Raw genomic sequence first — 23,260 nt, 5'->3', positions numbered from 1 at the left:
CAGGCAGTGTGAATTGTGGGGAAGGGAGTGACTTGAAAAAGGCATTTACCCTAAAAAAAAAAAATACACTGGAATATGGAGATGACTTAGCAATTAAGAGCACTGGCTGCTCTTGCAGAGGACCTAGGTTTAGTGTCCAGCACCTACATGGTAGCTCACCACTGTCTATAACTCCAGTTCCAGGGTACCATACACATGGTACACATCAATGCATGCAGATACTCACATGTGCACATAAAATAGTGATAAGGAAACCATTTCAAAAACTCAAACACAGTAAGATGAGTAGATAAAAAATCTGCTTAGCCCTGGTTCTGAGGACCCTGCCTTCATAAATCAAACCAATTGTAAAGAAGAAAATACTTCTGTCCTAAATGGACTTTTCTCTTGCCATTATTCTCTAAATAATATATGATAACAAACATTTACATAATATTCACATTGCATTAGAGACCATAAATAATCTAGAAAGGTCAAAATCCACAGATGGACATGTGCTGTTTACATACAAACACTCCACCTTTCTATGAGGAACTTTATTCTCAGATGTGGGCGGTAGAAGGGTTTTCTGAGCTCAGCTACTACACAGAGTCAGGACAATTGATCAATACTAAAAGCCATCCCCAGGTCTCACCAGCAGCTTCTGCTGATAGGCTATGATTTTCTTCCAGAACGCTGACTCTGGCACCTCAGGTTCCCCATACCGATGTGTGTGAAGTTGTCTCAACTTCTGCTTGCCCTTATCATCTTTGGCTTTGTCTTCTTTTTCTCCATCTTCCCCCCTGTGGAAACAAAGAAAGCATAGGTGTTTTGCACAATACAAAGTGAACAAATAAATCACAATCTCCACTTAGAAACCAAGTTCTGTATGTATATATGTATGCATATGTTCTTGTGTAAGCATGTTCATGTGTGTGTGCATACAAGTGGGAGCCAGAAGACAACCTTGAGGATCCTTCTTCCTCGGGTACTAATCACCTAATTTTGTGTGATAGTCTTGGTCTTGTTCACCTATTATGCTAGGCTGGCTGGCCAGCAAGGCCCAGGGATTTGACTGTCTCTGCCTCCCCAGTGCTGGGATCACAAGAGCAGGAATTACCCAGGCTTTTACATGGGCTTTTGGGATCCAACTCAGTATCATGTACTCATGTAGCAAGCTCTTTATGAACTGAGCCTTCCTCTCAAGCTTCCAAACTACATTCTATTGCAATGAATGGTGGCATCCTGGACTTGAGACTAAGGGAGGATTTCCTGCTGTCCCCACAGATGAATGGGCCTGTGCAATTCAAATCAAAGGGATATTTTTCAAGCTGAAAAACTTTTTGTACTCATAAATAATAAAATATTTGGCTGCAAAATGATACAACGACAAAGACACTTCTTGGCTTCTGTTTCACACACCTTACTTTTTAAATATAGCTTTTGTGGACCAAAGCTAAGGCTTCATGCATGCCAGGCAAGCAATCTGCCATGAAGTTACATCCCCAGCCTTCTTTTTCACTATCTAATCTGAGACAGGGTCTCAATAAGTTGCCTAGGCTGGCCCTGAACCTCCTCTGTGTAACCCAAGCTTGTCTTGAACCTGTAGTCTTCCTGACTCAGCTTCCTAAGTAGCCATGATATCAGTACTGCACTACCAGGCCTGGCAACACACCTTGATTTTAACTTTTGATTATTAAAATCATAATTCTATTTTTATACTTAATTATTCTTGATCTTAGTCCAAAGTCTAGGAGATGATTCTTTTATGGGGGTGATGAGGATGCAGCACACTAGTGAAGATGAGAGGACAACGTTTAAGATTCAGTTCTCACCTCCTGCCATGTGGACTCTGGGGATCACTCTAGTCCTCAGGCTTGGCAGCAAGTGCCCTTGCCCGTTGAGCCATCACACTATGCCATAGCTCAGCTTGTAACAGTTTCTAGCCATTGGCACTTAAAATCAAAGTCCTGTGCACTTGGTTTGTCTCACATAAAAAAAGACACTGATTTGTTAATGCACTGATACAGATACCTTTACCTAATTTTATTTAAAAAATATTAATTTTAATATCTATAGAGTTATATTAATTCCAGATAATAATGGAATTGGGGCTAGAAGTTTAATGCTTTCTAAGAACTAGAGTTATTTATTTAAGTGTCTGTGTACTTACAAACATGTGGGGGCCAGAGGACAAGTTGAGGGAGTTAGCTACCTTCTTCCACCATATGGGTACTGGGGATCAAACACAGGTCACCTGACTTGGCAACAAGCTTGTTTACCTGCTGAACCACCTTTCCAGTCCCAGGACTAGAAGTCTACGTAAAAAATGCTTTCAATGTAAAGTAAAAGTTCTTCTTGGGAGGACATGGCTGCTGCATTACGTTCACACTAAGCCTAGCCAACACTGTACTTCACACCAGGTAAGAACTGTGTGCCTACTGTACTGCCACGTGTGCCCCTTTTCCACTCTAAATGCCATTTATCTAGCCATATTTACAACAGATCCCAGATGTAAGACAATGAAAACAGGCTAATGACATAGTAACATAAGAGGGGGTGGGGTGGGGAAAGGGTAACGTAGCTACTATGTGAAAATGGTAGTGAGGCAGCAATGTACGACTTTAACTTTTCTTAGTTTTTACTAGATAAGCATATAAGATAACATAAATTTGGGGGCAAGCTAAGGGTTTTCTATGTTCCTGATGTAAAGCCAGTATGGAAGGAGTTTAACATTTCCCCTACTTTATGCTGTACTCTTCATTATCTGCCTCTCCATTTACAACTGGACTCCACAACACCAGGTATGCTCATGAAGATGAAGACCCTTGGGCCCTTTCCAGAACAACAGAACAAGGAAGGTGTGTGTGTGTGTGTGTGTGTGTGTGTGTGTGTGTGTGTGTAAGCAGGTGCGGTGGGACCCAGGAATCCATACTGTGTGTTTCTGAGTAGGTAGTTGCATATGTTTTATTGTATGTGCTACAAGGTAGCCTCAAGTGTCATTCTTCAGTAGCCACCCACCCAGTATTTTTTGGATGACATCTCTTCCTGGTCTGGGGATCTCTATTAGGCTAGTCTTCACCTCCCCAGGGAATTACAAATCTGCCCCTCACACCAAGGATTTTTTGTGTGCTCTGGGGATCAAACTCAGGTCCTCACACTTAGGCAGCAAGCACTTTCCTAGCTACTTCCTCTCTAGCATGAAATCTTCATTTTCAACAATCTTAGGAGATTTCTATGCATGTGTCTCAGGGGGATACCACTCCAGAACACACTAAGCTGTTGAATTTGCCACATTGGTTTCTTCCCAACTTTAAAAGGACAAACGTTCACACATAAACTATCCGTCAGTCCTTCCAGAGACACTGAGGTCTCTTCTGCTAAGGGAGAATCACACATAGAAAATGCTCATGGAAAGAGGAAGAAGAGTCTAGGTGAGGGGGGAGGGAATCCAGCTGGCACTACATGAAGTGAGTTCCTGGCTTTCACATAGATGTGAGACTGGGCCATATGATGACTCTGCAGGGTGAGAGTCTCTCTCCCAGCTCCCAAAGAGCAGGGGCCAAGCCAAGAAGTTCCAGGACATGAGGAAAGCATATGGCAGTACATACTCAGCCTTTTCAGGTTCAGACTTGGTTTCTTCTTTTTCTTCCTTCTCTTCTTTAGCCTTCTGCTCCTTGAACATGTCGATAGGGAACAGAGAAACAATACTATTATTATTGCAGGTGTACAGGTGCAGGTGCACCTGTGTGCTGTGGAACAATCTTTGTACACTGTAAATATGTATTGCTCTCATGGTTAATAAAAAGCTAATTGGCCAATGGCTAGGCAGGATTTCCGGGGCAGACAGAATGCTGGGAAAAAGGATGGCAGAGTCAGAGGAGTTGCCGGTGAGACACGGAGAAGAAACAGGAAGGAGGTGCAAGATGAAAGAGAGGCAATGCTATGTGGCAGAACATAGATTAACAGGAACAGGTTCATTTAAGTTGTAAGAGCTAGTTAGTAAGAAGCCTAAGCTATCGACTGAGCATTTATAATCAATATTAAGTCTCGCTGTGGATTATTTGGGAATTGGAGGGCAGGAAAGAAAAGTCTGCCTCCAGCTGTGTCTGCAGGTGGGCGTGTGCATGTGTGGCCGTGCAGGTGGATATCAGAGGACAACCCAAGTCACCATTCCTCATAGGCCATGCACCTTGTTTGCTTTGTTTTGAGACAGGACCTCTTTGGTCTGAGATTCCTCAGTTAGGCTAGCCTGGCTAGCTAGTGAGCTCTGGGGACCAACCAGTCTTCACCTCCCCCTGAGCTGAGATTAGGAGCCTGCACTGCTACACTTGGCCTTTTTTTAAATGTAGGTTCCTGGGATTGAACTAAAGTCATCATGCTTACAAATGCCATACTTTGATTGCTATTGTTGTAATAAAATACTACAGCCAAAAGAATCTTGGGGAGGAAAGGGTTTATTTTGCTGCCCAGACTTCCATCGCTGAAGGAAGTCAGGGCAGGAAGCAGAAGCCATGATGGAAGGCTGCTTCCTGGCTTCTTCTCCATGGTCCTTCTCCGCCTGCTTTCTTACACAACCCAGTGCTATCAGCCCAGATCTGGTACTGCCTACAGTGGCTTGGACCCTCCCACAGCAAGCATTAGTCAAGAAGATCTTGACATTCTTGCCTACAGACCAGTTTCAGGGAGATTTTTCTCAGTTGAGATTTCCTCTTCTCAAGTGACTCCAGCTTGTGTCAACTGGACAAGAAAAGTAACCAGGCCATTAAGCAAGCACTTTGGTGACAGAGATCTTCTCAACTCTCTTTAACAAGATTATACGTCACCACTGAGTGCCCTTGGGGAGTTGTGCGGCCACCTGCCAATTCATAACCCACATGGGAGATCTTTTGGCTTACATTGCGAAAGAAGTTCCATGTCCCCTCCTAGCCTCCACTTTTAATGCACACCCTCCTCTCCAAAAGCAGTCGATTAAAAATTCTCCAGGCTCATTTCCACTGGCTTCTCTCATTTCAGAAACAACCTTCTTTATCTTATCCACCTGCTCAAATCTTCTCCATCTTTCAAGGCCAATTTAAGTCTTACAGTTTATGATCATCATCTAAGTACAGGTGTTCACATTAGATAAGCACATAAAACTCCCCCACTGGCAAACCTTTTAGTTTTGAGTTTCTCATCCACTCAGTGTTCTCAGACACTTGGGGAAAAAAGCACAAAGATTTGGGTATGGAGAGATAGTACAGCTGACCATCACAGCAGGGTCTCATTGCCCACGGAGCACACAAATTAAGTTTCTCAGAACAAATCACACAGATTCCTTACAGGTCTTCATCAGTGAGTCAGAGAGCATTCAAGCACAAGGGAGGGGAGAGACAGAGGGAGGAGGAGAGGGAGGGGAGAGAGAAAGGCAAACAGACAGAGGGACAGAGCAAGTAAGAGTTAGCATATGCACATGATTGAGAAAGCCCTAGAGCAGACACATGCACCAAGGGGGCGGGGTGATTAATAGCATTAGTGATACCTTAAAGTGAAGTACCTGAAACTTTTCTTGTACCTCAGGGACAGGCATGGGGTTGGTCATCAGGTCACTGAGGCCGGCATTTGGGTTATGAGGAATCAGTTTGTACTGCCCGCCTTCCCTCTTCAGATCTAAGCCAAATATGTCCGAGAGAAGGTCACTTTCCTCTGTCAATTCCTTTAAGTCGGTCAGATCTTCAGAGGGCAGCGCTGACTCCAAAGACTTCCTCTCTCCCTCTTCCTCATCTCCTCGCACCTCATCCTGAGTGGGGTCTGGCATGTTGGCTAGAAGCTCGGCCACTTTGATTTTCTTAGCACCTTCCACCAGGCTTCCCCCAAGCAGCAGGCTGGAGACGATGCGAAAAAAGCCCCTACAGACACTGGCCACGAAGTGTAAGAGGGTCACAAAGACACTCCAGTAGGATGAGAAGAAGGCAGTGACCATGTCCTTCACCGTCATTTTCTTCATTCTCTTCATCTGCTTCTTTAGGTTCTTCAGGCTGAGCGTCCTAACCAGGGTTAGGATGTTGTACCTGAGAGCAAACAGGGCTGACTGGATGGTGAGGAGGGAGAAAAAGCCCATCCGTGGGCCCTGCTCTTCAGGTCTCTCCTTCTCACTCTCTTCTTTGTTGGCTGACCGCTCGTTTAGATCGGACTCTGAGATCTGAGCTGCCAGCTGCATCTCGAAGATGGTGTCCTCGCAGAAGTTCACAAAGAGCTCCATCTTCTCCTTCTCCCCACCCTCATTGACCACATCGAATATGAACTGTCTTTTGGACTCCTTGACTTGTGGCTTCTCCCACTGGGTTCGGCTGGACTCGCTGATCTCAAAGTAGACTCTCTCGATGCGCTTGGCACTGCCCATGATCTCAATGCGACCCAGGAAAGGTTGGAAATAGTTGAGGACACTCTCGGCTAACTCTAAGAAGGTCTGCAGCCTCGTGTCATTGGGCATGTGCTCCGAGAGGTTGGTCAACAGGACAGCGACATTGAAGCCAATGTCCTTCGCGGGCTCATGGAACCTTTTGACAAACTCCTCATAGTCCAGGGTTTCGTTTTCGTCTGTCTCGGCACATGACAGCAGAAACTCAGTCTCTGATTGTGTGTAGTGCTTGTGGCTTTCCATGGCTTTGTGGAAGTCTCTCTTAGAAATGACTCCTTTGCCGTCAGGGTCATACTCCTTAAATGTGTCTGAGGACGTCAAGTCCTTTAGCTTCAAGAACATGTCAAAGAACTTGAGGATCATCTCCACGTTGTTGGAAGACTCCACAAGCATGTCCACCATCTGTTTGCCTATGGTTCCGTTCACAACATTACCTGGTGCGACAGAGTGTGTAGTTGTTTGAAAATGAGCATTTTTTACAAAACTAGTATCTACAAACAAAATAATCATACATACCTGGACTTAAATATGAACCAAAGTCATTGATTTAAATTTTCTCCTAATGTATGAGGTCTTAAGAACAAATGGATAATTATTTCTAAACTAATAACTCAAAAAATGATTATAGAAATATCGGAAAAACCATATTCACAAAGTAATTAGGTTTGACACATTCAATCATATTTCCGGGCCTGTGAGATGGCTCATTGGATAAGGACACTCACTGCTAAGACTAATAACTTAAGTTCACTCGTTCTCCTTCCTCCTCTACTTTCTCCCCCCTCCCCAAACCACCATTCTATATCTCCCCATGGTCCAGTGTTTGGAGTTAGAAAAGGACAGATTACTGACAAGCCTCAGAAAATGAGGTTATTTTCTAAATTGCAGGCCCATAGAAGGTTGTATTCCTAAAACAGGGAGTTCTATGAACCCCAAAACAGAATGCCATGCCCAGCAAGGGGGCTATAGCATCTGTTTGTGGAGTAGACACATACAGTGAAGGGCCTGAGGTAGGCTTCTGGGAACGCCCAGGAGAAATTATCTTCATTACAGTGATGGGTATTGAAGACCCATCTTGCTAGTGGGCAGAACTGCCATCTGGGCAGGGATCCTTGACTGTCTACACTGGAGAAAGGAGCTGAGCACTGGCAGGCATCCATTCATTGCTCTCTGCTCTCTGATTTTGGATGCAACATAACAGCTGCTTCAAAGCTCCTTCCACCTTTCTTCACCAGGATAGACTGTCCACAGAAACAGCCATTTCTCTAGGTGGTTTCTCTTATCAGAAAACTTCATCATAGCAACAAGAAAAGAAACTACGATGCCCAGCAATGCATCAGAGTGGCCGGACATTGCTTCATGGTGATGCCAAACACAGCACAGATTTGCCCAACAAGTTTAAAAGAGAACGGAAAAGTAAACACTAAAGCCCCACCTTCTAGCATGGACAGTAGCATAACCACCATGTCCTTCTGGAGGTCCATCAATTCTTTCAAGAGCTCGATTTGGCTGGAATCCTGGAAATATTAATATATTACATTCAAGATAAGGAGAAGAACATGTGGCCAGATCACATCTGTCCTCCCTGGAAACTTCCTGGTTGCCAATACTAAGCCCTTTAAGGCATCATAGAACTATTGGATGTCAAATATAAACACATGGCTTACTGAATATAATAAAATGCACTGGTGAAGTATTTAAAAGTGAATACACTGCTTACTTTTGAAGTGTGTTCGCTGAAAAGCCTGCAAGGACACATGCCCAGCAGGTGTGTGGAGGAGCCCAAGTCCTGCTAAGGCTAGGCAAGTATCAGCTCTTGCTACACATTGGGCACAGTTTTCACTTGAAAAGACTATACTTTTCCTTCTCTCTGACTTCCTTTTCCTTATTCATTTTTACATGCTTTTATCTACTTTGGGAGAGTGTGTGCAGTTGTATGTGTGTGCATGAGGATGCTCATGGGCCACTGCAAGCATGCGGAGGCCACAGGGCAGTTTGCAGGGAGTGGCTGTCACCTTCCACCATGCGAGTTCTGGGGATGAAACTCGGTCTCCAGGCTCGGCAGCTAGTGCCTTCACCCTCTGGGTCACTTCTCTTTGGAAATGCTTGCTTTCTTTTTTTCTATCATGTGGTGGAAGCCCATTTCCAACAGGTGTGTTACATCTTTGGATACCACCAAGATGCCCTGAACCCAAAGCGCTTTACCCAGGGCTGATGTTAACTTTTTCTATTCATGCACCTTCAGTTTGAAACGATACAGGCATGGAAGTAGGGAAGCTGGAAGCTGATGTTTCCAACAGACTTTGTGAATTAATACCAAAATGTATTTCTTGTTTATCTTTACAACTGTTATCTTCCTTTGACTTCAGAAAGTTAACTTTCCTGATAGTGAGTGAATGTTGTCCTTGTTTGTATACGACCCCATAAAAACTCTCTCCCTAAAAAATTTATCACAGGTTTCAAATCTTTTGCAATATCCATGAGCAGAAGAAAATTCCCAATGAATTGAGACACAAGAATGGGTCGGATGGCAGTAAAATTATAACGGCTGCTGCAGCTCCTCATCCCTTCATATCCTTAGTTCTCCTTCTATGCTCACCCTGCATGAGGTGCTCTGGGCTGTGGTCTTGATGGGTGCTCTCAGAAATGCACTCCGCCCTAAGTGTACGGGAACTCTTTAGTTGTGCTGTTTTCATACATTTTTTTCATATCACAGGTGGGAGCCTTCAGTGGTATAGCTGTCCCTAAGTAAGTCATCCAGTGAGATTTCTGATGATGCAGCTGCTTCTGAGACACCCATCAACGTATAGGTTCTCTTAACTCATTGGTTCACATGAGTTGTCCACTCCATTAGGGGAATGAAGTGTTTTTTGTTAAAATATTTGATATACAGGATGGAGAAAAGGCTCGATGGTTAAGGCCATTTACTGCTCTTGCACTGGACCTGAGTCCCAGCATCCATATTAGGTGTCTTACTACCATCTAAAACTCTAGCTCCATGGGGCCAATTCCTTCTTCTGGCCTTTGTGGATACCTGCAATCACACGTGTGTGCACACTCGCACATAGCGTGTGTGCATGCACACACACACAAATTTTTAAAAAAACCATCTACCCTATGTGATATTTAATTTGTGAATTCATTACAGTAAGATGATCTATTAAAAATAAAACAAATTAAAATTGAAAAAATAAAATATTTGACAAAGAATAAAAAAACCCCACAGGTCAGTGATATATAGAAGAGATAATACCAAATGCAAGAGTAGTTACTGTACCCACTTAGTTAAAGGCCTCTGACTTACCTGAGACAGCTTCATCTGCATGTGGGCAAACACATGAAGGAAGCCCACAACAGCGTCCCACAGCCTGCTGTGTGCCAGGCTCTGCTGGTTGCCAGTACAAGGACCCTGCAGCAAGAATATTGATCATGACAGTAATCATTGGGAATTATTTATTTGACTAAACAAACTTTAGGGAAAGAAAAAAAAATTAACTCTCTGCTTCCATATCTGTTTGCCAGTTCCTTATCTATAAAGAGAGAGGCAGAAAATGAAAGAGACACAGTAGGAATAAGGTGCCCTTGACAGTTAGTATTCTTCCTGGGACTGTCTAGTTAAGTACCTCCAAAAGCTTCTCATGTCTTTGGTGGTTTGTTTCTATATGAATACTAAAATGCTATGGACACTGATTACTTTATCTGTTTGTAGGAAAAGGGGAAGGTACTGACAGTTTGGTTGTTCAGTCAAATCAACCGTCACTACACAGGGTAAAAAGAAGACTTAAAACAGGTGTGGTGGCACAGGCCTGGGACACCAGTGACAAGGAGGAGTTCGAGGTCATCTCTGGCTACATAGTAGCTACAGAATAGCCTGGGCTATATGAAACCCTCTTCCAAAAAACAAAAACAACAAAAATAGGAGAATATGCTTAGGAGAAGAAATATTTTCTTATTCCTAAGTACTAACACGAGTACAATATTCACATAAAGGAAACAACCCATCTTTGATGTTTTAATTGGATGACTACTTAGCAAACAATGTAACTACTGACAAGTTAAAACTTAATATTCGATCATTAATTTCATAAATCTTGAGTCCCGGTAACAAATTTCATAAATCTTGAGTCCAGGGTAATTGATTTTGTTAAAATAATTTTTTTGGAAAGTTATTGGCTAAAAGAGCTCTAGCTTTGGGCTCCCTCACAAACCAAACCAAGTGACATCATTATAAACACGAGCTCAATAGTCAGGGACAAACAAGTAACCTCTAATTAGGAGCCTTATTCTTCATCCAATCATATGTTATATGTACATAGCAAGCAGTTTCTTAAATATATATTACATATTAGGTGCAGTATTTTAAATATTATTACCTCCAGAAACACAGGATCAAAGTTCTCCCACCCTGCCCCCTTGGTGGGGTACTAACTCACTTGTAGGCTGACTGAGCCTGATTTACGAAGAGGCAACTTATTGAACTCAATAATCCTCACGAAGTGAATTCAATGATGGTTAAAATAAACCCTTAAATTTTAATGTCAGGCTAGGGGGATGGATCAATTTAAAAAAAAAAAGCACTCGTGTAAGCCTGATGAGATGAATTCAATTACACACACACACACACACACACACACACACACACACACGAGCCAGATTCTGTGGTGCACATCTGCAGCCCACCCCTCCTACACTGAGGGCATGTGCGTGCCTGTGTGTTTGAATGCTTGGCCCATAGGGAGTGGCACTATTAAGAAGTATAGTCTTGGAGAAAGTGTGTCACTGTGGGGAGGCTTAAAGATCTCATATGCTCAAGCTATACCCCCTGTGGCACATAGCCTCCTTACGCTGCCTACAGATTGAGATATAGAACTCTCAGCTCCTTTTCCAGCACCATGTCTGCCTGCATGCCACCATGCTTCTCACCATGATGATAATGGAGGAAACCTCTGAAACTGTAAGCCAGCCCCAATTAAATGTTTTCCTTTATAAGAGTTGCTGTGACCACAGTGTCTCTTCAGAGCAAGTAAAACCCTAAGACAAAAGGGGAGGTGGAGACAGGAGGATTTCAGGGAAGCATGCAGGCCAGACTGAAGTACCTTACTCAGAAAGAGAAACAAGAGGCAGTGCTGAACAAGATGTAAGACAAGGACTAATTCCTAAAACATGTCCTTCGGCATCCATGTACGAGCCTAGGCATTTGTGTACCCTCTCTTCCCCTCCCCCATCTCTCTCTGTACTGGGCCTGCTTTTGGCTATGGCAGCATCTAGCCTCAAACAATGAATCTGTAGGATTTCATTGCTATTAAAGTGCAGTTGCAACCCATGAATGCCTGGTGCAGGTATCAGAAAGAAGACACAGCAAATTCAATGGTGAACAACAGAAACTCATCATGGCCTTTGTTTAGTAACAACTTCCTTTGGGGGATATTCAAGGTTCTGAGTCAAATGAAAAGTTTAAGAAAATGTGGTGCATCTACACAATGGAATATCATTCAGCTGTTAAAAACAATAACAGTATGAAATTGAAATTTTAAGGCAAATGGAAGGAACTAGAAAAGATCATCTCAAATGAGGTAATCCAGACCCAGAAAGACAAACATGATAGGTACTCACTCATAGGTGAATATTAGCTGTAAAGTAAAGGCTAATCATACTACAATCCACAGATTCAGAAAGGCTAGGTAACAAGGAGGGCCCAAAGGGGGCATTTGGATCTCCCTGTGAAGGGGAAATAGAAGAGACTTTGTGGGTGGAGTGGGGATGGGTGGGATGGGAAGAAACATGAGGGATCAAGTGGGGGAGGTGGGAAGGAGAGTACTGAAAGAGTTAACTGGAAAGGGCGTCATTTCAGGGTCAGGTGGAAACCTGGAGAAAGGGAAACTCCCAGGAATCTATGAGGATAGCCCCAGCTAAGACTCCTAGCAAAAGGGGATACATAGCCTGAACTGGCCACCTCCTGTGACAAGGCAAGACTACCAGTGGAAGGACTGGAGCACCAACCCAGCCACATAACCTTTGACCTACAGTCTATCCTGCCTATGAGATAAGGGTGACAGAGAAATTGTGGGAGTGGCCAACCAATGGCTGGTCTAGCCTGAGGCCCATGCCATGAGTGTGAGCCCACTCTCCACCCTGTCTGGAGTACCAGGACCCAGAGACTAGGTGGCCCAGGGACCTAGGATAGAACCAAACACAACCGGAGGAAAAAATGTCAATATAATAATGCCTAACTATATTCTCCTATGCTCATAGATTGACACCTAGGCTAATAATCATCAGAGAGGCTTCGTCCAGCAACTCTTGGAATCAGATGCAGAGACCCACAGTCAAATATTAGGTCAAGTTTGGCGAATCCTGCTGAAGAGATGAAGGAAGGATTGTAGGAGCCACAGGAGTCAATGATATCACAGGAAAACCCACACTATCAACTAATCTGGCCTCATACAGACTCACAGAGACTGAACAACAACCAAGGAGCCTGCATGGGACTGACCTAGGCCCTCCATATATGTTATGGTTGTGTAACTTGGTCCTCTTGTGGGACTCTTAACAGTGGGAACAGTGACTGTCTCTGACTCTTTTGTGGGTTTTAGGACCCTATTCCTCATACTGGGTTTCCTTGCCCAGCTTTAATACAAGGGGAGGTGCTTGGTCTTACTACACTTGATATGCCAAGCTTTGTTTATATCCATAAGAGGCCTGCCCTTTTCTGAATGGAAACAGAGGAGGAGTGGATGAAAGAGGAGGCAGAAATGGGAGGGACTGAGAGGAAAGGAATGAGGGGAAACTGTGGTCAGGATATAAAATAAATTAATAATACTAATAATGTCTTACATCACATATGGTTAACTAGGACTTGTGTGTGCAGTCTAAGGCTATGCACCCACTACCCCATTACCAAATGAATATTGTAGTAGGCCATTGTTTTGGACTAAAACTGGATTGAAAATCAAAATAAAGTCATTCATGCTAAGGTTCCAAAAGCCAAGCTGTTAATCTGATCTTCTAAAAACCAGAAAGATATGGACATTTAATTCCTAGATCTGGTTCAATTGGAAAGTCAATGAAAGAGCTTCCTTCACAAAATTCTGACACAAAAATCAAACCTAAGACAGATCACTTATCCCAATATCGATCAGTCGGTTACTACTTTGTAAATTGTTTTGGCCCCTGGCCCAGCAGACAGGAAGAGCGACCCTGAGTGATCAGCCTACAACCTTCAGCTCCTTCAGCTCCTTCTGCCAGTTTGTGGACAGAATTTGTCTACTTTAAAAAGTGCAGCTCTGCCTAGTTCCAGAACTGAGAAATAAATTAAATATGGGAAATGACATTGTACAATCTCACCCATTTACATTCCAATGCCAAAAGGGATGCAGTGTACATTCTAGAACCTACTCATCTTTACCTGAACACGGTTTCTTAAATGATACTCTTTAATTATTTCTATGAAACTTCAGCTTCACTGTTACTGAAATCCTATAGAATGAGCACTAATGACCCAGTTTCTCCTTCCTTTCTTCTCCCTGATGTGCGTTCCACAATTACTACTGGTCCTCGAAATACAACACAGCCCAAAGCACTCCTGTAGCAAGCCTGTCTAATGACTACAGTGTCACGGTGTGTAGGTACATATCTCAATCTCATATTTTAGTCCAGATATTGCCAAGGAGAATGGAGAGGAATGCTGAAGAGAGGGAGAAGAGGCTAACAAGCTTGGTGCTGTTCCAGGGGGCCCAGATTCAGTCCCCAGCACCCACAGGGCAGCTTGCAATCACTTGCAACTCCAGCTCCCAGAGATCTGACACCCTCTTCTGGCTTCCCTGGGCACTCTCATACACACATAAAAATAAATACATAATTACAAAATAAAAAATATACAAATAAAAATATTTTTATAAGTCAATAGGAATGTGGAACATATTTTAGGTATGAAATACTTTCTATGGAATTCAATGCTAAATTTTATATCTATCTATCTTCTGCCTACATACTTACCTAAGTATCAGGGATCGAACCTAAAGCTTCACACATGCCAAGCACATGTTTTACCACTGAGCCACACCATCTGCCCTCTTTGCTTTTTGAGACAGGATCTTTACTAAGTTGCCCAGGTTAGCCCCGATCTCACTCTCAGCCTGGGCAGGCCTCAAGTTTTAGATTTTTCTGCATTACATCCTGATTAGCTGGAATACTAAGTCTGTGGCACCAGGCCCAGTCAGAAGAGTCTCTTTAAAACTTTTCTTTTCTTTTCTCGAGTAGTAGAAAGGTTTTCATGTTTACCTGGATGTACTCGGTGAGAGTGTTGAACACCTGCTTCGCCACTTGGATGGCTTTGGAGAAGTTGCGCTGGCCCTGCTCATCTATGATGTCTTTCCCAGAGTAGTACCAATAGAAATCACTAATGGACTCCTGGAAAACAGAGACCATGTTGTGGAGGGGCATTGGCCAGTTATCATTGCCCCAGCCAGGCTTGAAGCCATCACAGACAGAGAGCTTAGAACAGTGCAAAAGGAAAACTGAGAAGTAGACACTGGTCATCAGCTTTCTCCCCACACATACAGTATGGAACACCCTCCGCACCCCAGCAACACCCCTCTCAAAATAACAGAGAACTTAGCTTCAAGATCCCCTTGATTTTGACAACTGCAATAATTCAGGAAGACTAAAGCATTTATACACTGAGTGAAATTTGGTGTTTACAATGTGAGTCTGGCAAGTAGATAGGCCATGACACAGTGTTTTTGGAGTGAAAAACATCCGTCCTCCTTTTCTCCAGAGGAGCTAGGAGTATTTCAGGAAGACAATTCCATGATGTTCCTAGCTTTTGTAGCTAAGGACAGTGGCTGGCCTGCTCACGATCACTAGGAGCTGAAAACCAACACCTGTGAGGCTCGTATTCACAGATACGCCCCACAGACTCACATTTAGAAGACACCTTTGTTGGCTAAATGAATAATATAATAATTTTGTTAAACATATGAACCACATTTGAGTTTGGTGACAGTCTTTAAGAACTTACAAATATGTTTTCAGAAGTGCCTTTTAATATGTTTGCTTCATAATGGATTTTTCTCCTATCAGGAAGAGGAACAATGAGAAGAAAGAAGAAATGAAGGAAAGGGATGGTGAGGAGGAGGAAGAAAGGAGGGGGTAGAAGCAAAAGAAAGGATAAAGAGAAAGAAAAGAGCAGAACAGAGGGGAGGGAGAGGGGAGAAGAAAAGAGAAGAGAAGAAGAGAGAGAAAAGAAGAGGAGAGGGAAAGAGACTAAAATGTACATATTCCTTTATTTTCAAAGGAATATAGGCCTATCCTGCTAATGTCATGTTGTAATCCCAGGTGTTGGTGGTTGGGGACAATCTAAGATAAAAATCACAAGTTTAAGAGCTTCCTGGGATTCAGTGTGAGTTCAGGACTTTGGGTCAGAATCCTGGTACAAGGGAGATTTTTTTTTTTAATATCAAGGAAAAAACTGGAAATTTTGAACTTCTAGGATTTTGTTTGCTTGATTAATACTGGGCCTGACATTTTTACAGGAAAATGAGAGAAATAAAACCTTTACAGAGTTACTGTCATTGTATATTTTGATTCCTGTAGCTCTAACCCAGCAAACAGGTTTAACGTAAGTACAGTCTCATGCCTTCAGCTCCAACCCAACAAACAACAGGTTAAACTTAAGTACAGCCTTTGAGGCATTTCTAAGCAACAAGATGTTAGGGCAAAATTTAGGTGGGTGAAAACATTAAGATAATTATAAAACTAAGCTTGGGACGTCAAATTTGAATGCAGGGTGGCAGTGGGATGGACTATCCTAATTTTAGGAATGTTTCAAACATTCTCTCCAGCGCTGTCTCAATGGAAGAAGCAGGAACTGTGCATCCAAGTGCTTCACAAAACAGAAATTAAACTAAAATGCCAATGAGCTCAAAATGAGAGGTTACAAGAAAAACCATACATCTACACAGAGAAAATAATGAGTATGGCAGGAGTTAGGGTCAGAGGCCTAAGTCCTGCTAGCTTTCCCTAAGAATGATGGGAAGGTTGTGATCAAAGACAAAGCCCACGCTGTATCAGGCCGTAAATCCACACATATTCAAACACACTTAATGTTACTTCTGCAGTTAGCCAGCTGATGCCAGTGTCACTTGTTGCTGGCAGGTGTGACCACTTACCTGCACGCGGAGAAGGTAGTCCACAGTAGAGATGATGATATTGACAGTTGTATTGTTGCCGGTCTGAGTTCTCAGGTAATTCTGAAAATCTACACAATTACAAGTTTTTTTTATTAATATCCCCTCAGAAGTACAAAATAAGGTGACCCTATCAGTCACTGATGCACTCAACAGCAAAATTATGGTAGTTAAAAGGGTAGCGTTTTTTTCTCATCGTTGGAACATGAAATCACTTGCACTTTCTATAAACCACCAGTTAACTAGTGGTAGACCTGGATTTAATTTCCAGCCACATAAATGAAAACCAAAGTGAGTTATTATCTCCCAAAACATTTAGAAGCTTCTTGGAACATCAATGATCAATTCTGGATTGAGATATCGCTAACATCGTCTTATCCCACACTCTAGAGCTCTGGACATACGTGTCTGAGGTTTCTGTCACTGAGGACACAAAGCAGAATTATTTATTCAGGAATCATGTGTTCTGAAGTATTGCACAGACATGCTTAGAACACAAAGACAACAGTGAGGTGTGAGTCCTGCCTTTTTGGACCTGCAGGCTAGCCAAGAGAGGGTATGAAAACAAGGAATAGAAATCTATCAAGCAACATAGACAAGTGTACACCCAAGTCAATAAAACAAATACAAAAGAGACAGCTGTCCACATTACTATGAAAATATTTAATTATATTATACTTATTATTACTATATGGTTTCCACAGCCATTGTTTTCTCTAACATTACAATACTGGGAAGAGCTAGGTGCATGGTGCACACCTGAAATCTCAGCACTTGGGAGGCAAAGGCTGGAGTATGCAAGTACAAGGTCAGCCTGGTGTACACAGCCAGTCTGGGGCCAGCCAGGGCTACACAATGAGACTCTGTCTCAAAAATTGGGAGGGAGAAGTACTGGGAGTGGGGGGGGGGGTTGGCAAGAGTGGGAAAGAGGAAGGAGAGGGAGAGATGGGAGGGGGAAGAGAAAAAGGAAAAAAGAACAATGGAGAGGGAGGGAGAGAGGGAGGGAGAAAAGGAAGGAGGGAGGGAGGGAGGGAGGGAGGGAGAGAGGGAGGGAGGGAGGAAAGGAGGGAGGGAGGGAGAGAGGGAGGGAGGAAAGGAGGGAGGGAGGGAGAGAGGGAGGGAGGAAAGGAGGGAGGAAAGGAGGGAGGAAAGGAGGGAAAGAGGGAGGGAGAGAGGGAGGGAGGGAAGGAGGAAAGGAGGGAGAGAGGGAGGGAGGGAGGGAGGGAGGGAGGGAGGGAGGGAGGGATCAAAGAGCCATTCAAAGACTTTCAAAGCTACAGTTTCCCATATCAACTGCTATGGCACAGTGCTCAGTGCCTGCACAACAAGGCTCAGCCCCCACCAACTGACAAGCTCAACTGCAGTTGGAAGCCATGGTTACTGCTGTTACAGCTGCAAGCGTAATGTCCTTGCTCTCATCAGCCAGGGTTGCAGATCACCCACCTGAGTTGTGTCCCTCACAGAGCAGCTGCAGGAATCTGAAGAGGTCACAGGTGAACTCGTCATCCTGCAGTACCTTCTCTCCTGTGGGAAGGGCAGAGGGTGAGTGTAACCACGCCCAGGTGCCCCCCCTCTCGCCCCCACCTCCAACACTTGCATATCCAACTAGCAGCTTTCTGCACCCAAAACAGAATCGAGTCCCAGCCACTAGGCTTCTATCTGAAGCTCCTAGGATCATGCGCTTGGCAGATAGATGTACTTTTTCTTTATCAGAAAAGAACAGGTCAGTCTTAAAACTCAGATTTCTCTCTGTTAAAAGCAGCAGCATGGGTTGGCAACATTTTACAAAACCCCAAAGGTTAGAAGTTCCTTTCCCGCTACCTTGTTTTGTGATGAGCAATGAACTCTGCATCTTTTATAAATGCTAGACTTGCTTTGCTCCCAAGGTATCGTCCCATGGCTCACAGAGAAGCCACTTATGTATCTATAAAACAGCACCAATGGTTTCTTTTCATAAATAATAATTAAAAGACCTTCATGAAAACGGTCAACTGCTGGAGATGGTCAACTCACTTAAAATTTTCACCAACTTGTCAACTGAAAAACCCAGTACCTCATGTGTCTCAAATAGAGATATGTCTATTGGGGGTATTCTCAGAGGATGGGGAGCACTGTCCATGTGAAACCCCAAGAAAGACTTGGAGGCTCAGCCGATAGCTGATCACTAACATAAAAAGGTAAGAAAGCAAGATGGACAGCCCTCAGGCCGAAGCCACGTTGAATTATAAAACCTACAAACACTTCATGGCTAAGGATGGAGACTTGGGAAAGGGTTTGATCCCTTACCTATTTTGCAATTCACAATCACAGTTTCCTTCAAGACACAAAAACACAAGGAAAGAAACAAACATGAAACAGCATCACAGAAATGAAAACTGATTGTTAAAGTAAAAATGTGCAACTGGAAAAAATGTCAAAATTATGAATGTCTTCTTGGGAATGTACATCTGTTTAGAAAGCAAAATGACCAAAAAAAAAAAGTTGTTCTGCCAGTAAATGGATGTACTAATGTTTGTAAATAAAATGATAACTTCACAGGCTGGAAATAGTTTGGATTTAGAAAGAACACTATGCAACCAATGTCATGTGCTCAGCTGGAAAGATGAATGATCATGGAGACAAGAGAGCTGATGGACTTACCAGTCCGTAGTCTGTGACTTTCAAAGTGAGAAGCTTCATATAATGGTAGGGGTAAGAAGCAAAACCATTTTGATAACTAATGTAAACACTTTTAAAAGTATATATATAATCACTGTACTTGTTTCCCTATTCACCCCCAAGATATGATACAATCGCCAAGTGTACCAGTCTAATGATGCAGCAAGTTTAAAGATTAAGAGGAACCTCCACACATGGCTGATAAGTCCATTCCTCAACGCTTAGGTCCATGAAAGGAGAACAGTTTAGGCTGCTAGACAAGCTAAACTCTCCATTGATGAGTCTGGGTATCATTTTCATGAGCCATATAAATCAGAAGACTCTTCAAAATGATATTGAAATCAAAAAATCATGAGTTCATTCAGACATATTGATTCTTTCCCTGTGAGCCCACTGATTTTTTTTATTTCAGAAAATGGAAAATAGCATATGCATGTTTTTTTCAACGTTCAAAATGCTAATGGAAAATATAAGCCTTGTAGGAAGTATTCAGAAAAAAAATAACTCTAATGTAACAATATTGAGGTGGTCTACTTGTGTGCCTGAAGTGAAATAAATTGTAACGAAACTCATTATTGTTGGCATAGTGGTGTTTTCTTTACTATAAGCTGAGACACATACAAGAAACTGAACTTATTTAAGAACATCGCAGACATCAGAAGAATGGGGGAGAGGGCAGAAGGAAGGGAGGGATGAGCCAAGCCTCTGCTCACTGTCAGTGATGTCAGGAATATACTAGCATGCTTCTGCCTCAAGAACTCACTGCTATTCCGTTAAAATGCTGCCATTGCCCATGCTGCCAGTAGGTGTGGTCTAGTAACAGAGACAGAGACGGCTTTATGTCTGCAGATGCTGCACAATCAACAAGGCTGTTTTGTGATCGATGCAAAGGAAATCCCTCTGTCAGATGCAAATGATTATTAATAACAAGTGACGAAATGGAGGAGTTCGATGGCATTGAAACTGCCTTTATGGTCGTGGGATATTTATAATGGTCATTGGGGGCTGGTATGAATATGATGAAGCATAGCGCTCTGCTTTACTTTATGAGCAGCTTAAGATGTCCAATAGTATCACACAGGGGATTATTTAGGATGCTGTTGCTTGTGAGGAGTTTGTTCTTCGCATCTTAGATATTTCCATCTATAAAATGGAGCTACCATGTACCCTGCCAGCAGCTCTTCATCATCTGCAGTATGTTTACAAATCATAAAAAGGATATTTTATGATTTTAAAATATCTAAAAAATCATATTTAAATATGATTTAGATATTTAGATATTTAAATATTTAGATATATTTAAAATATCTAAAAATCATATTTAAAAAATATGATTTTAAAATTTTATGATTTTAAAATTTTAAAAAGTTGGCATGGGGAGCAGCGGTGAGGACAGAGTAAAGACTGAAGCAGCGTGCCTATCCAAGAGATCATTCTTTGCTTATGCTTAATCATATTTATGGTTTATGGAAATCACCTTCATGGTGAAGGAGCAAAATAATCACAGCATTTTAAATTCTCATTATGGAGAAACTAGATAGACTTTATTTAAACTAAGAATGAAACAGTGATTCCACTTTTATGTGACCTGATAAAGTTAACATACTGTTATTCTTACAGTTGGTTTACCCAGTTTATACAATGAATGATTATATGTTTAAGCTGAATAAGACATTTGTGCTAGGGGTAGAAGTGTGTGTGTGTGTGTGTGTGTGTGTGTGTGTGTATGTGTGTGTGTCTGTGTGTATTACTAGGGATTATTCAGAATGACCATGGATATAATTTGAAGCTCTTAACCTGCTTTCCAACTAAAGCTTGGCTCAGCAGCTACTAATATTGATGATGTATAATTTATTAACAATGAATATTAATAAGTCCATAAAATTTAATAATGTTTGTGAAAGTTCTATTTAGTATGCACATAACTAATAACTGGGAAAGGATAGGCCCCAAAGGCTAGTGTTTCCATTGTTGCATGGTTCTGCAATATTAATATCTTTGATAATGAGCACCATTATGGTATCTGTATGAAAAGACTTCTCTCAGTAGCCCTCATTCAAATGAATCTCAGAAATACCCCATGGCAATGAAGAAAATTAAATTAAAATTGATTTTCAGAGGACTTAAATATTTATTTTCTGTGACGTCAAAAGCTGAAAAATTAATACCGAAAATAATGTTAAGTAGCAAAAACTTGGTGTGGGTTTAGTTTATTTGTGTGGGTTTAGTTTTAATATCACTTTTTAAGCAGCATACTCATAACTTCAATAGTTATCTTACAGTTCAAATAGCAAAGAATTGTGCCTTTAAAAATGGCCTCACAGTTCACACTGAGTGACCATGAGTTTGTGTTAGAAACATGATTTCATTTGAGACTTATAATAATATAAATTAGGTAGGTATAATCTTTTTTTTTTCTAATTCAACCCAACAACTTGGAATGTAGGAAACTTGCCTAAGACCATATAGTAATTTGCAGGTAAAGACCTGAGAACAGTGACTGCCAATAAGCATCCAAATGTCTCCGCTAGGTCAGGTGCCTCTTTGCATGAACAGTGTCCTGAAATTGAACAACCCCACAGTCTATAGTGGAGGCAGGCAGGATCAGTGCTTTTCCAGATTTCATGGTCTTTCTGAATCCAGTGTGGCATCCCATTTAGACCTTGTAAAACTAACATCAGTAACTACTGAAATCTTGGACTAACAACCATCATGGATAGTATATGTTCTTTACATTATGAACTCATGTTTTAGAACCCAAAGACACTATTTTCAATGTGTGGCTTTGGGCAAGTGTGATGATTAGCAGTAACTGTTAATCAGACAGAGTCTGAGATCACCTAGAAGATAGACCTCTGGCCAGGCCTGTGGGAGATTATCTTGATGACATGAAATGACAGTGCATAGGCCTGTTTCCCGAGTGAGAAATCCTGGGCAGTATTACATAGAGTACAGCTGAGTATAGCATTCATTTTGTTCTGTTCCTTGACCATGACTCTGATGTAACCAGCTTTTCAAACTCGTGTTGCCATGACTTCCCAGCATGATGGACTGTGCCCTTGAACTGTGAACCCAAACTGGATCCTTTTTCCTTTAAGTTGCCCCTGTCTGGATGCTTGATCACAGAAACAGGAAAAGGAACTAATACAAGCAGTCTTTCACCTTTGATCCCCCCCACTTTGCAATAGAGACGAACAAACTCGCCATCTTCTCATTTTGTGCTTGAGCAATTGAATTGGTTTACACCCATAAACATGCTTTGAAACTTGCAAAACAGAAAAGGGACGTGTTCCTTGGTTTGTGCCAACATAACACAGCTAGAGTCGTTTTGGAAGAGGGAGTCACAGTTGAAAAACTTGCTCCACAAGACTGGCCTATGGCAAGCCTACGGTATATTTTCTCGACAGATGATTTGGCGAGGGTGGGTCCAGGCAACTGGAAGAAGTATGCTACCCAGAAGCAAGTGGTTCTGGGAACTATAAGAAAGCAGGTTGAGTAAGTAGTCAGGGGATAATCCAGTATGCAGCATTCCTCCATGCCTGTGTTTCAGTTCCTACCTCTAGGTTCCTGTCTTCAGTTCTTGCTGTTTTCCCAGTGAAAGAGTGTGCTGTAAGAGTTGTAAGCGTATATAAATAAGCCCTTTCCTCCCCAGCTTGTTTCACAACGCTTAATCACAGCCATAAAAACCTAAGTCAAGGAAAAAATGTAAAGCTTGGAAGAAATGAAGCCATGAAGTCTAGGTCTAACAGCCTAGACTTTTAAACCAGTGTATTTAAGCAGGCTGTATCCATAACAACGCGTTAATTTCCAGAGTGTATTTAAGTAGGCTGTATCTATAACAACGCATAATTTTTATAGAACACATCCACTAAAACTGAGTTAGTGAGAAACTGTGTATGCAAGATGTTCTTATTTCAGAGGCCAAGACAATAAAAAAAAAAAAAAAGACAGCAGACTGACAGAGCATTTTGTTACTCAAGTGGATTAAAATAGCTGCAGGCGATTTCCAAACTTTGGGAGACTGCTTTTCTTATGG

At 42.2% G+C, this 23,260-nt stretch overlaps 1 protein-coding gene across 8 annotated transcripts in view; it reads right to left on the bottom strand.

Moving 5' to 3' along the window:
* Positions 1 to 23,260, bottom strand: part of Ryr2 (ryanodine receptor 2) — a 570,252-nt gene that overhangs the window by 37,051 nt on the left and 509,941 nt on the right. For 7 of the 8 annotated variants that reach the window (XM_041630687.1, XM_041630690.1, XM_041630691.1 and 4 more), the window contains 8 exons: positions 18,010 to 18,090; positions 16,549 to 16,637; positions 14,660 to 14,788; positions 9,684 to 9,788; positions 7,815 to 7,896; positions 5,516 to 6,813; positions 3,591 to 3,655; positions 635 to 782 (listed from right to left, as the gene is read on the bottom strand). In XM_041630687.1, the coding sequence (XP_041486621.1) occupies positions 635 to 782; positions 3,591 to 3,655; positions 5,516 to 6,813; positions 7,815 to 7,896; positions 9,684 to 9,788; positions 14,660 to 14,788; positions 16,549 to 16,637; positions 18,010 to 18,090 (1,997 nt within the window). The remainder of the gene's footprint in view (positions 1 to 634; positions 783 to 3,590; positions 3,656 to 5,515; positions 6,814 to 7,814; positions 7,897 to 9,683; positions 9,789 to 14,659; positions 14,789 to 16,548; positions 16,638 to 18,009; positions 18,091 to 23,260) is intronic. The other variant, XM_041630688.1, reaches the window with a different exon arrangement.

The sequence above is a fragment of the Microtus oregoni genome, unplaced genomic scaffold (genome assembly GCF_018167655.1).
Source record: "Microtus oregoni isolate MIOR12 unplaced genomic scaffold, Mior012 000035F_ref0000213, whole genome shotgun sequence".
Lineage (NCBI taxonomy): Eukaryota > Metazoa > Chordata > Mammalia > Rodentia > Cricetidae > Microtus > Microtus oregoni.
Note: the sequence above shows the minus strand (reverse complement) of the source record. Positions and strands in the feature narration are given on the sequence as shown.